We start from the raw sequence: 14,876 nt of genomic DNA, 5'->3' as shown, positions 1-14,876 counted from the left end.
CTTTCGGTCTGATTCAGAGAGACCCGGAGCTTTTGCATTTCCCATAGAAGCTAGCAGAAATCGTGGGTGCTCATTGTCTCTTGGGATTATGCCCTTTAATTTGATTGGATTTTTTTCTCTCTTTATACCATTGTCACCAGCCAATCAGAATCCATCTATGCAGCTCGGTACTGCAGTAATCAAAGAGAGGAGATGCTTTTCATGTGCAGAGTTGTTGTGATTAAATGACCTCCCCTTTTGTCTTTCATTTGCCATTTCATTTTAATGAATATTTTATAGAGATGATTTCTGCTTTTTAATAGTGCAGAAATGTGAGTCCTGCTTCGGCTCACTCCAGCTTTACACCATATCAACTCCAATAGTTACCTTTTTCACCCCAGCATAAGTAAGAGTAAAATCTAAGTCCTGGTCTACACAGTCACGCTGGGTAGACGTGAGATACACTAGTTACGTAATGTAATTACCGTATCACATGTCGACACACTTACATCTACGCAGCACGGCATCTCCACCACGCTTCATTGATGGGAAAGTATCTTCCTTTGACGCTGCCTTCTGCCTTTTGGGGAGGTGGGCTAATTCAGTCGAGGGGAAAGCGCTTTCCAATCAACGGAGCGGGTCTACACAGACTCTGTGCAGAGACTCTGGTTTGGAGTATTTTTTAAAAAGAACTATCACAGTTAGTAACGGCAGAATGGGGAAACCCAAGCTTTGACAGCTGAGGAGTTCAAATTTACATCTGTTAGTTACTAAATAATAAACTCAAACCCGTTCTCTCATCCCACATTCCTAATGACCCATCTCTTTCTCTCCAATGCAGGGTATTGACTTCTGTCCTGGGCAGAACATTTCTGGAGTGACAACCCACACCCAGGAGGAGCACACCAAACTACCTCTGCTCTTCCACTTGGGAAGGGACCCTGGGGAAAAGTATCCAATAAGGTGAGCAAAGAAGACACACATGGAAATGCTCATTGTTGGAAATGATCAGGTTCATAAGGAGCTGGGAAGTGAGGTAGCTGGGAGATCTTCAGAGGGCATGTCAGAGGGCTTGGTTCATCTGGCAGTTACCACTCTTCTGTTACAGATGCATTTGATCCCATTATTTCACTGACCTAACTTTTTTGGTTGCTGGACAAGGTGGGTAAGTTAATATCTTTTATTGGACCAACTACTGTTGGTGAGAGAGACGAGCTTTCAAGCTTACACAGAGCTCTTCTTCAGGCTATTCAGATTTTGCTTCACATGAGTAAAATAAAATGTATTAAATGGTCGATGCGTGGTTGTATGCATTATATTGTTTTCACGTCTTGTTGTCCATCTTACTAATCCATTATTAATTGTATGTATTTTGTTAGTTGATGTTTATTTTGTCTTAAGAAGGACGTAAACAGGCAAGTGCACCAGTTGAAACTGTTACGGAGATTCTGCCAATCTAGCAGTTAAAGCAGAATCTAGGAAGAACATACAGCTATGCGTGGGAGGGAGACCGAATTTTCATAGGGAATAAGTGGTGGTGTGGTACAAAGATTACGTCCACATGGCTATCACCTTGGGTATATGGCAATACCTAAGGGTGTATGTTTTATATATTTATCAGTAGACTTGCTAGTTGTTTCTTAAAACCTGTATGAAAATAAGGTATTACACCTCAAAAAGCTTAGACAGGTGGCCACAGTTCTAAACTAACAAATAGAGAAAGGAATAAAATATATTTTTCAAATGGTTTGGCTAGACACTGAGTTAGTACCTATCCCAACTTGACTTAGGCTGTCTAGTGGCTCTTTATCCCATGGCCAAATGCCCTTACCTGAGGGAGGCCCAGTTGTCACTTTTGTGTCCCATGGACAGGACTGACATTAGGGTAGTTGGCAGAATAATAAATCCGTGAATGTGCACACCTGAGCTAGTCTGCTGCCTGCATTTGTTCTCCAGGGACAAGCCCCCTGCTTTCCCATCTCAGCATGCTCAGAGAGTTCTTCCACCTGCATTCTGTCATGGCAAGTGAGAAGTTTTCAAGCCTGCTGAAGCTCTCCCGGTGGGAGCTTCCTCAAAGAGTAATTGAGTTGATGGACTCTCTGCCTAGCTTTTAAGAGGCCAGCACAGTCCATAGAGTAATCTCCTATAACTGTGTCACTGCAACCTTCACCTCTTGCAGACTTCCTGCCCCAAAGGATTTCTGCGAGGGTTTAAGCAGGCATCAGCTAACACAACCAGAAAGTGAATCTAGCCCTGTGACTTTAATTACAACCACCCTACCAAAAGTCTGACAGGACTCCACTCTTCTCCATTGATTAGGAAGAATGTTGTGGGGGTTTTAGCACAGTCAGGTGGCGGACTGGGATATGATATCTTTTCCATTCCCATTGGCTCTGATTTATAGAATATATAAGTAAATAAGGAGGAACCCGGGGCCACCACGACCACCTGCACAGAAATGGTCTTGTGCAATGGCTTTTACAGAGAGATGTTTTCAGAACTGACAGGACTGCAATTACTCAACCATTTTAAATAATTGAGTGGATGCATTCACTCCATTATTTTCAACAGCACTGAGCCTGTACTGTCCACTAAGTGTTCTCACTAGAGAGAGAAAGGGAGGAAAAATATTTTCACTTCTCTTTCACATAACAGATGAGCACCCTAGAGGTACATTATACAGTGTATAAAACTCTTCAGAATCTCATTGCATTTGCTCTCTCTTTCTATTGCATTTCAGCACTAATGAACAAACCAAATCATATCACATCTTATTCTTTGCAGTAGCTGCTGCGTTTTAAATTCAGCTCAGTAAAATTACATTACTGGGTTGGGATTCCAGATGAGATTATATCCTGTTTGGTTTAATGGCTATGTTTTTTGTGGGGGGGTGGAAAACACCCCGTTCCAAAAATTAGATAATCAGATATCTTACATTGGCTATGTTGGTCTGTGTTTTGGAGAGGCTTATCTGTAAGATGTCTGTCTGCAGGGCACCTGCTGCCTGATGGTTGTTGAAAGGAATGCTTAAACTATGTTTTGAGGATTGAACTAAATTCCAGTGATACATCTGCAGCCATTTCTCATATGGTTCCATTACTTTCTGGACACACACAGGCTGTTGCCTTGATTGAATTTTCTGGTAAGATTATGACATGATTATGGAAAGTCTTAATATTCAGACCCTACTGGAAAGGCTCCTTTTAATAAATGAATATTCCTTTCTGCAGCATGTAATGTTACTTTTCTCTTGTCTCTGGTCACATCAGAAGCATCATGGAAAGTAGCTCTCCTATCCTATGTGGTAATTAAATTATCCTCATTTATGGGGATGTTGCTGTTGTGGCTGGTGTGTATTTTTATTTAGTTTAATTGGACCCCTTGGCAGCTTGCCCATTGGGAGTCCCTACATTAATGCTTCTCAGAGGGAAACCCAGCATTCTGTTGCAAAAAGGGTAATTGAACTCTGTACTGGTACCAGTAAGAACCTTGATTATCTGCATCTCCTTAGTTCTTGTGTGGCAAGCGTTGAACCAGTTTTGTGTCTTTGTCATCTGAAATGTTAATGATTATGTCTAAGAAGGCTGAGGGAGAGACGCTACAGTGTCCTATGTTGATTTTTGTAGTGCTCGGGTTTTATTTTTTAAAACATAAAATCATACATTAACACCTACAAAGTGGGGCGGAAGCATTTCTCTATGTGCAAGTAATATTCATTCTCCTCTCGGTACACAATTACTAGTCCTTCATCTTAATTTAAAAACACTGGGACTGTAGAAGGCCTTTGTTACAGAATATGTCAGAGCCCAGACCAGATGATCTAATAAGTCTTTTCCTTTATTAAATTCTTTGATTCTGTGAGTCTTGCACATCCCACAAGTACCATGCAGGGAACTGTTCTTTCCAAGAATATGATGCATCCAAGTAACATTTTAGAGAGATTAAAATAATCTGTTGTTAGCACCTTCAGAACCAATTGTGGAAAAAATACATCAGCTTTATTCACACATGCCTATATTAAGATACTTTACAATAGTCAGTAAGAATACAAGCAAACAGCATATAAAACTAAACTTAGCACAGCACAAAATACAATAAACCCAATAAAAACTGCAATAAAGGAGGTGTTTTGAGTCAAACTCTGAAGGTGCAGAAAGAATTGGCAGTATAAATCTCCAGAGGCGCAGTATCGTAAGAAATAAGTACAGAAAGCTAAAGCCATTGCCTTGTCATTAATGACATTAAGTACTGCCATCTGATTTGAGTGATTGATCCTCATCCACACCAGGAATCCACTAAAACTCTGAGCCCAGAGAAGTAGCAACCCTGACATAAGGCAATATCGTCGAGTAGAATGGAGGAAACAAATGGAAATCACAAAATTGGCTGATATTTATTTACTAAAGATTTCAGAATCCAACAAATGTGTGTTTAAAAGAGCATCTTTAAAGCCAACGAAAAATCCTGGAAACCCATAAAAGAATTAACAATGCCAGTTATAGGGCCAGAAAAGAGAGGAAGACAGAACCAATAGGAGAAAGGATCCGACAGAGGAGCATCCAATCTGAGCTCACAGGTGAGGGCAGAAATGTCAGAAAGAGCAAAACAACAAAAATGGTGTATAATTTCACTAAGGAATAATCACAGGAAGAGTTATGCTGGATCCTTGCCATCTAACCAGAAAGAAACAGCACTGGCTGCATGGAGGGAGGGCATTGGCAAATTACCTGCAGCCCAAGGAGAAAGAGCACAGAGAAAAGCATTAAAACTGTGACAAAGTTGCTGAGAAGTATGGTTAGAAGCCTCAATCAAGACAACAGAAACCTGCTGCCTGAAATCGCAACCAAGCTGGTGTTAGACAATGAAAGATTGCTAAAACGCACTCAGGTCAGGCACATGCCTGGAGTTCCTCCAGCAACATCTCCTGCAATGAACAAGTCATTCTCGTGCCTGAGGGGGGTCTGAAGAGAAATATGACTTTGGAGGACAGCTTGACTAAATACATCTGTGGGCTATTGCTCACTGTAATCCAGAAATTGGTACCTCTGCGTTGCAGTGAGCCATTACATCAGCCTGTGCTTAAGTAAGGCTTACATAAACACCTGCAAGTATTTTGATAAGTAGCTGTCTTAGCAGAGAGTGACGCTTCACAAAAAGGAATATTAAAAGAAACTCATGAACGGAAAGTTCAGCAAGTGAAAAATTATCTGAAAAGGGCAAAGTCGGCGAATAAAAAGATCCAGACAATGTCTAGACGAATGAGTGGCCACAGGAAACCACTGCCTCAAACCAAGACTCACAAATCAGCATTGAAACAAATATAGAAAAATCAAGTGAATAATCACTATAATTTTTATTTAAGTGGCCCATAATTAAGCAGTAGACAGTAAAATCTGAAAAGTCAGCAAACTGCTCACAAATTACATTGGTGAACTAAGTTGTACAGCGCCTAGCGCACAGGGTCCTGATCCATGATTAGGGGTGCCTCCTAGGTACTGTGCTAATATTGCTACCACTGCTAATAATGATAGGTAGGAAATAAATTACTTCTGTGTTGTTTTTTTAAATCAGCACTGGGAAACTCTGCCGTGTGACACCCAAAGGAGGTTACAGGGCAGGCGCTAACTTATGATAAGGCTCTGCAACTAGAAACTGCAGTAGGGGGCAACACCTCCAGCACAATCAGCCATTGTAGCAGAGTCTGGAGAACAATGCCATCCTCATCTGTAACCCTACAGGAGTGACAGGATTCTCAGGAGACAAGTCTCTGTCACTGCCAGGAGTGATGGACCAAATCAGATTTGTTAACCAGAGACTGCATTCTGGAGTAAAACCATCGGTTCTCAGATGCCCAAGGAAGGGAAATACAGTCAACAGGAGGTATGGGAATGAAATTAGCCAAACATAGGGCAGAGGAAGAAAAGTCCCAGTGGCAGATGACACAGGAGAACCCCCAGCAGAGACCTGCCACCCCCACTGATAGGTCCGGAAAGCGAAAACAAAACTCAGCACCACCAACTAATTAATAATAGACACATAAACATAACTGTAAAAGCAGCAGCTCCACCTACCCTCCTAGTTAAACAGCTCACTTCGCTACACAGCAGCAATGATGGAAAAAAGACATTAGAAAAATATAACATGGAATACAGGAAAGCTCTGCTCAGAGATAACATCTGCTTTTCAGTGAGGCTCTAGCTCTGATCCAGTTTCACAGCTGTTTTGACTATGGTGCAAGAGGCCTTGACTTGCCTGAGGTCATGCAATGATCCTGAGGACTCTGCAACTGAGGAACCTTGCTTGTCTTCCAGGCCTTGGATAAAACTGCTAAACCACATTCCTCTTTTCCCCCCCTTTTCTTTCTAGGATCGTGGTGTTCGCTTTTTAACATGTGCTTTTGTTGAGCTCTTCTGAAGACAGAAAGTTGATATAGGAGGTGCGGGAGGATGGGGAGCGACTATCCTTCTTATCTTCTTAAAGACTTTGGGCTCATCTGCTGTTTCCGTGCTTCGTAACACCTAATCAGTACAAGTACTTCCCTTTCCCACACAGGAAGGAAGGTGATGATATGGCTGAGCTACCTCTGTCTTTCCACTGGGAGGAAGAGCTAACTCCAGACTCATGCCCTGAATCAGCTGGTACCCTAGCTCAATTATACATGCCTACATTTGCCACAGTCCCACCCTCCCTGTGGTTTCCTTTTATCCTATGTTATTACAACAGCATTTCTTACTGGACTCTATTTCGAATGTAGGGGTAGTACCCCTGTCTAAATGGATACGGTATGCTGTTGCTCAGGTTGTAGATAGATAAGATGTCCATCTCCAGAACTGACACTTAGTACAAGGGCTTCTTTCTCTCCCCCTCTCCCAGCACTGCAGCAAAGATGTGAATAGCAGTAGTGCTTTAAAATCTGTATTTGATCGGTGTGCACAGCTTTCATGGTGCCCAGTGCTCACTTCAGGGAGACTGTCAATTCTAAAGCTAGTATTTAAACAAAAGTGGTGTAAATGGGTCCAGTATTGACTGCTGAGACCTAAGGAAACACAATTGTTGGAATTATTAATGATGATAGGGGAGACCATCACACACTAATTTAACCATAAATTCCTTTATTAAGTCCAAAGGCCAATTGGTAGTTAATATAATTGCACTAAACATGTCCAACAGGCTAAAGAATAAGCAATTACAACACCCAATACAGTAACAAAGTATTCATAAGCAGGTGATCAGTATACTTAAAAACAGACCAGACCTAAGGAAAACCGTCTCATCCTAGCATGCGTGAGCATGATCAAGTAGAGTCTGACAAAGAACCCTCACATTCATAACTCTTTTTATACCCTTCAACAAACAAAAGATGTCCTAGGCAATTAATGCACTTGCTAACAACCAATTTGAGACAGTTCGCCCTTATTTCCAGTCTTAATCTAGATAAGATTTATAATCTCCCATCTCCCCAAGATCTCTCCTCCTCCTCTCTTCCCACCCTTCCTGGTGACCAATAACTTTTTCGTTGAACCTGGGTTCCCACAGGTCTTCATTTTTAAGATAACACTGGTATCCATGTTGGCTCCTTCTAAGACAGATTTTCTTTGTCTTACTTAAAAGCATTGGTAGTCACCCCTATCCGTCACAGGCCCTCCTTTTAGAAACTTCCCCTTACCTCGTTAGTTATTTTTTTAACCAGACATTCTCCCTACTTCATTTCTTTTGGCCTTATGACTAGTTGCCTTCAAGGCCTTCCTTCTGCTTGCTAGCCAGGGCCTTTCTTTACATCACATATATTTCCTTCATCAAACTTCAGTTAACTCTAATTCTCTCATTTTGTATTTAGTCTACAACAACGGTCAAAAAAATCAAACCAACCCAACACCAGAAAAAGAAGAGCAGTTTAAAAATAGTCTGAGATTAAGTGAGCCAGATAGACCATTCTTTTGCTGATTTAAGACAGACAGCCACCAAGAGGAACCTGATTGACATACTCTGGAAGGGAGCTCCCTAGATGGGGCCTCTGAACTCAGAAGGCCTTGCTCCTGGATGGAGACAACTAGAAACCTCAGACAAAAATCAAAGACAACGTGCTTGATTGTAAGTGTTCTGGAGAGAGAAGGTGTGACAATATCATGCAGGCCTAGTTCACAGTAGGCTTTCTATGTTGTCAGCAGGTGAACTGTAGAATGAGTGTGATAATTTTGCACCAGCAAGAGCCAAAAGGATTTAAAAGCAGTTGTATTAAAATGCCCCCAAAAGCTACCAGAATAAAAGATGATTGAAATATGGGTCTCAGTGTTGTTGTTTTTACTCTAACCCTCTTCCCATTTCTCTTTACCTCATGCCTCCTTCCAGTCAGTGCAACGTGCAGCATTGGAAAGCAGAGCCCAAACCTGTTGCTTCCATGTCATATAATACAGATTTTACATAGAGAATAAACTTGACAATGGAAAACAGCAACAAAGGAAGACTGAGTAATAGGACAAAATCAAGTCTTAGATACTACTTTATAGGAAACCCAGAAGGTACCTGAGGTAGATAGGATTAGCCCGTCGGGGCCTGGATGTGGTTATTTAATAATTAGAAATAAAAAGGGGATTTTGTTAAACCTGTTCCTATAGAAAAAGAAGTAAAATACAGAAGCCACTTTATTAGGTAGATTTTATGTTTTTTCACCACTTCACATGAGTCTGGTAAAATATACTGTAAATCTGAGCACTGGTATTAAATAGTTGGGTATCAGATTTCTATGAAACTTGTTATATAATGACCATTTGGGAGATTTCTCTCAATAATAAGGTGGTCACATGATTCCCCAGGTAGAGGTATGGGAGTCTGTTTATATATTAATCACCTGGAAAAGGTAATTTAAAAACCAAGGTTAGCACAAAAACTAAGTTAGCTAGAAATGTTCTACCTGATGTAGGTATACTGTGTATTATGGGTTTGTGTGTGATGAGAAAGATAAAGAAATTGTCTCACAGCTTCTAATATAACTCAAAATGAGTAGCACACCTGAAGGCGAAGGACTGTGCGGGTGCTAAGATTAAAATGATACTCTGCTAATCAAAGCAGTACATTAAAGAGCTCCCCGTCCCTCCCTCAAACTTGAATTTCTCTGTAGGGCATGGGGGAGTTGAGAGCAGAGCAAGTTACCCATGGGGTTGTTAGGAGAGGGAGGAGATGAGAACAGATTGCTAAAGCACAATTACTCTACATGAACTAAGCACAGGCCACACCTGTGTCTGGGACCTAGCGCTTGCAATCCAGCCCTGATTGGCTCTCCAGAGACTTCCTGGAGGTAAAGCGTCAATTAGTGTAATGACCCTGGACTTTGTCCACTCTGTGCTTTCATTCTGAGCATGGAATAATGTCATGTACACAGGGGGATCTCTTTTAGGAAACTCCTCTCAACAACACCTGCTCACCCCTTGCTCACGTTCTCTCATTTTTTCACTGCTATTTCCAGCTCTGCCCTTCAGCAGGGTTGTTGAGCAAGAATACAAATGCAGCATGCCCTGGAGGCAGAGGGGTCTGAATCGTCACTCAGACAGTAACGGTCAAACACCTGTATAGATAATAGCATTTTTATAGAAAATGCTGCAGACTCTGCATTTGGGGCCTGATCCTGCATTCCCACTGACGACAATGGGGTTACTCGTAAGAGTGAGAGAGGTTAACATTAACCTTACATTACATTAACAGCTCATAGTTAGATTTCAGATTGGTTACTAGGAAGTATTTACCTCCTAAACCTTGGGTGTTAATCAAACTCCCACTCCTATTACAAACTCCTTCTCCAAACATGCTTCTTCCATGAGGCTGTGGGCAATGGTAACCTACTACATACTGTTCCTAAATACTGCTTTGTAAAAGCGCTGCATGTGAACGTAGGATTTTCAGCGTGCATACTGTAGATATGAGCAGGTCAGCCTGTGTCTGAGTAAGTTGTGAACTCCATGGGGCAGAGGCTCTGTCTTCCTCTGTTTATGTCAAGGCCAGCCACACTGGCACTCAAATAACAACAACAAAGGGATTGATGATTTCACTGCCTGATTCCAGGTTAAAGTGAACAGTAATCACATGGCTAGTGCACTCCCCCAGTACAAACACACACACACGCACACGCAGGACATGACTAGATGAGAAAACTGGTTGTGTTTTAAAAGCATGTTATAGCTAACACATTTTAGAGCCACACTGAGATCACATGGTCTAGACCTATACCAGGAGGAGTCCCCCTGAAGTCAGACTTGTGAGGAGAGTACTTCATGTGAGTAAGGCTGTCACAACCCAGCAGGTTTTAAAACACTGATGGAGGCTCAGTGTAACCTTTAAGAACATGTTAATCCCTGTCTACACTGGTATTTACCTAAAAATTGTTAGTTAAAACAAGTTAATATGTTTTCAGACACAGCCTAGAGATGGCTTTAAGTTTTAGACCTACTTGCTTTAGAGGTGTAAAACTATTGTCTGAGCCAAGCTGCTTCAAACAGACCATGCTTCTTGAAATTGTACACTCTGTGCCAAATACTGAAAGGATCTAAATGTTTAGTTACAATAGTGATGGATGATTGGAATACCCCAAGATAGATAGATAGGGAATGGGGTATTCCTATTCAAATCAGTCAAGGGAAGAGGAATGGGTTCACAGGAACTGATGTTGGGCCAGGGTTTCCTCTGGTTACTGAACTAGTGAAAAACACAGAAACAGTGGCCTGCCTGTGCACATCAGAGCAAGGAGGTGCAGTAAATGTCACTGGCCTTCTCCATTCCCTTCTGCACCATGCACACATGCAACAGATGGCTGGTGAGAAGTGGGGCCATGGGTAAATCCAGTGGCTGTGATTCTGACAGAAAGGAAGGTTTCACCGTGTACAGCATTGACTTGTATGGAGCAAAAAACAGCAAGATCACAGCAACACGTTGTTACCTCTCAGCCATGCCCCAGCTCCAAGAGGATGTGAAACTTAATTAGTTAAAGTTCCATTAATAAATGGTTTATAAAAGGTTAAAGAACGCTGAATAGGTGTTAAACATGTTACGGACATAAGTCATGTGGGTCGTATCATTATAACCACATCAGTAGGAGGTGTGGTGGTTTTGAGCAATCTGTTGATCTGTTGGACTATAATTAATTAGCCATTTATTAAAACATCTTTAATCATTTATTAACCATTTTATAAATGTCTCCTTAATACCAGCTGTGATTAAATAAGATTTTCAAAGTGCTTTGAGATGCTTGGATGGAAGATGCAATAGGAGGACAAAGTGCTATTAGAATGTACTTTCATGTGAGCTACACAGTCTATCTTGGTTTTTGGTCTGCCAATCACGGTAGCATTTAGGCTTGAGAAATGTTCTCTCTTTTCAACTTTGCAATATAGTGGCATTCCCCTTTTAAAGAACTATCCGATCTTAATGGGCTTAGGTGCCTAATTCATTGTGTAAGTCGTTGTACATCTCCTCACTTACTACACACACATTCTGTGTGGGATTCCCTTTGTGATGTCTCCTACCAGCACTCGGGTACTTCTTTGTGATCTCTTCCCTGTATGTCAACATAGATTAGCTTTTAAGACCTAATAGCTTCTGCTGAATAACTTTTCTAATGAACGGTCACCCTGGGAGTCCTGTGTGTTGAATGCGGCCAGGTAGACTGTGGCCATTGTGCCATTGGTGTGCAGTCTTGTCTAAATTCACGGACCCATGTGGTAGCTGCCTTGAATCAAGAGCGGTAGCCAGAGATGGTTGTTGGAACCTGCAAAACTTTCGGCCAACCCCCAGTTTTCAGAATAGCCTCAGGTGTAACACAGAACTGTAGAATCTGCTGCTATTGGAGAAAAAAGGAGATTGTACAGGGGAAAGAGTGTGAAGGAATGGGAGCTTCACAAGAATAGTCTCTCCTGGTGGTCCAACCAAATCATACTGCTCACACTGGGGTTAGTCTCTAAATTTGGTCTCTAATCCAGGATACAGGTAACTGGGTGTGAGAGAGGCAGATTAGCTTGCTTGAGTTTGTCATTCCAAATTCCCTTTCGTTCTCTATCAGCATAGCTCAGACCCATCCCCACACTCAGTGTCTCTCTGGAAGGCTGCCAAGGAGATGTGATATTTATAGGGTTTACTGGAAACTGTTGGCACATTGCTGGGCTTCAAAATATGATTGTTTTTCAGAGAAGGAAATTAGCTGGAGTGTGGGGCTGGTGGCCAGCTTGGGCTGTTAGCAAAGGGAGCCTGGGGTCAGGACCATGTTGCATTGTTTCCCTTTTATCTCCAGAAGCAATTTGCTGTTCTCTGTTTCCTAAGTGACTCTTAATATGATGGGCAAAATGAGATCATTGGGTATTAATCCTCCATTTTAGAAGTACTTGAGGTATTACCACAGCGAAATAGAGCGTAAGCCACTTAAACAATACCCACTGAAGTAATAATCCTGATAAAAGGAAGGTAGGTTCACAGTTCTTTGCATGAGGATTTTAAGATTGCCAACTTCCCATTAAGATCAATGGGAGAAGCTCGGCTAAAGGCCTGTTTTGAATGCGACAGGTTGGTGCTAGCCAGGGACGGTAATGTTGCTGAGGAAGAAAGTTCTTGTGGTTAAAACATGGCGGGGGGAGTTGGGAACTCTGGGTTCTGTCCCGGGATTTGGCCCACAAGTTCTCTCTTTCTTGGTCTCCCCATTTGCAGCGTGGGGTTCATGATATTTGCCCATCTCACTGGGGGATTGTGAGGCTGAATTGATCAATGTTTGTAAATAAAATGACTTGAAATCCATGGCCCAGGGGTACAGCAAAGATGTAAAGTACTATTATTTCCTTTATCATTGAGAAAACGGATGGGATGTTCTAAAGCACCAAGGCATCAACTGCTATTGAAAGTCAGTGGAAGTTAGACACCCAGATCCCGCCATGTACCATACCCATGTACTTATTTAGAGGTATTACCAGGCTCTGAGCGCTGTCCCTGAGCATCTGCACCAGGCTTCAGTTTCCCAGTGGATTTAAGCAGTTGACCTATGCAGAGTGTATTGTAGGAGTCTAGTTTTGAAGTAACAAACTCCTGTCCCCTAAACATCCCGTACATCAAACCCGACACCATGGTAGTGTTGAACTAATCATTCCCATTGCTTTTCATATTGTTCTAGGTTTTCCAGCTCTGAATACCAGGAAGTTATGGAAAAAATATTCCCCATAGTCCAGCTGCACAAAGAGACCATGGTACCAGGGGAGCCCCAGCTAAACGTGTGTGACAAGGCCGTCATGGTAAGGGATTAAAACATAAATAAATTTGAGTATCCTTGATTTATAATGTATTTCGTAAAGCTTAAAAGTCTCACCTAACACTGAGGAGGGCGAGAGAAGAAATGTCATTCTCGAAGGGCTATTTAGCTACTGCACTGAAGATACAGCCATTGGTTATCTGTGGAATTCAGGAGCACAGAAGTCGAATGCAAAGTGAGTGGCATTAGGCCTGGAAAGTCTATCCGTGTACTGATAAACTCTGTGACTTCCTTCCTTATAGATAGCACAGTATCTACTACTCCAGTTCCTTCTCCTCCTTCCTAATCCCCCTCTCCAGATCTCAGAAACCCAGCTGCCTTGTGAGCAATGGGATTGGCACCTGAGCTCTTGTCCTTCTCAATGGGTTTTGGTATCTTTGGTCTTGGTCCACCTCTTCCAAGCCCCCTTTCCCTTCCTTCCCCCCATGACTCTCTTTTCCAAAGTCTTCATGATTTTAAACACAGCACAGGAAGAGTAGTGCTGATTTTCAGCTCAGATTGTGTTTTAAACTGCGTGTTTGATAGTTGTGGTTTGGCATTTCAGTTGAAAAGTCCCTGATTTTTCTACAGAGCACCTTCTGACCTTGACGGTTTGGACATTGCGAAGGGCATTGTATGGTGTGCGAGATTTGAAGCATGCAAACCCCAAAGAGAGAGAATTATTTAACGTAGTCTAGGGATGTGTGTCTAGGAGTATTAGGATGAAATTGAAAAAAAGGAAAATGTTGTTGGCTGAATAGCAGGAAAAATCTTACCGACAGTGAAATAACCTCCCAGGGCAAATTCCAAGGGCCTATTTCCAGCCAGGCAAATGCTACACAATATAACATAGGAAACAATCTTGCATTAGTAGGGAGCTGGATAGAGTCCCCTAATAAGATTTTCATTTCTTGGATGTTGTGCAGGGGAAGCTGTTGAAGAATCAGTGTTTCTGTGTTGCTTTTGTTTCACTTTTGCTTTAATAACAGTCATCACTCAGCAATGATATGATATCACCTGTTTTAATAAATGGATTGAAAGGTTCTCTAATTTCTGTATTTACCTAGTGGTGTGTCCCAATTTCTGCTCTTTGATGCCAATCCCATTTACATGGGTTGTGCACTGAAGATCCCTGTGGGAAGAGGAATCTTCTCCATGGAGTAAAGTAGATGAACCACTTCGTAGCTGTTACTCCAGTCTCAGGATTGGAATAGGCACTGCAACTTTGGACCGCTGCACCACTGATGTGGGGATTTGCACACTGGCAAATCTACTGGCTCCACCACTCTCCTGTGCCCTCGTACGCCCCGGCTTCTGTGTGCAGGGAGCCCCTGTTGAGCCGATCCCACAATGTGCAGGTTATAGGTTCCTCTTGCATAAGCTCTGAAGAAACTCCCGCAATGCATGGACCCACACCAGTGTCGTTGGCTGTGGGACTCGACACATGAAGGGGGTTCAGGACCCGGTGTTTAAAGAATGGATGCATGAAAGCTGAATGGGCTCAGCTCTTGAGTTGAAAGCAAATGTAATCCAGATTTTCAAAAGGAGGAAAATTCCCTCTGCTTGTTTGGATCTATACTGCTTCAGCAGAATGTTTAGTCTGTGAAATTTCCAGTGGGTTTTCCTCGTATTTTGAAAGTGA

General features: G+C 42.1%; 1 protein-coding gene across 3 annotated transcripts in view; it reads left to right on the top strand.

The window, feature by feature from the left end:
- Positions 1-14,876, top strand: part of GALNS (galactosamine (N-acetyl)-6-sulfatase) — a 56,762-nt gene that overhangs the window by 40,049 nt on the left and 1,837 nt on the right. For all 3 annotated transcript variants that reach the window (XM_067540238.1, XM_067540239.1, XM_067540240.1), the window contains 2 exons: positions 821-942; positions 13,121-13,238. In XM_067540238.1, the coding sequence (XP_067396339.1) occupies positions 821-942; positions 13,121-13,238 (240 nt within the window). The remainder of the gene's footprint in view (positions 1-820; positions 943-13,120; positions 13,239-14,876) is intronic.

Source organism: Emydura macquarii, unplaced genomic scaffold (assembly GCF_026122565.2).
Source record: "Emydura macquarii macquarii isolate MOO-44397 ecotype Brisbane River unplaced genomic scaffold, CSIRO-AGI_Emac_v2 contig_561, whole genome shotgun sequence".
NCBI classification, from domain to species: domain Eukaryota; kingdom Metazoa; phylum Chordata; order Testudines; family Chelidae; genus Emydura; species Emydura macquarii.
This window is presented reverse-complemented; position numbering and strand designations above follow the sequence as displayed.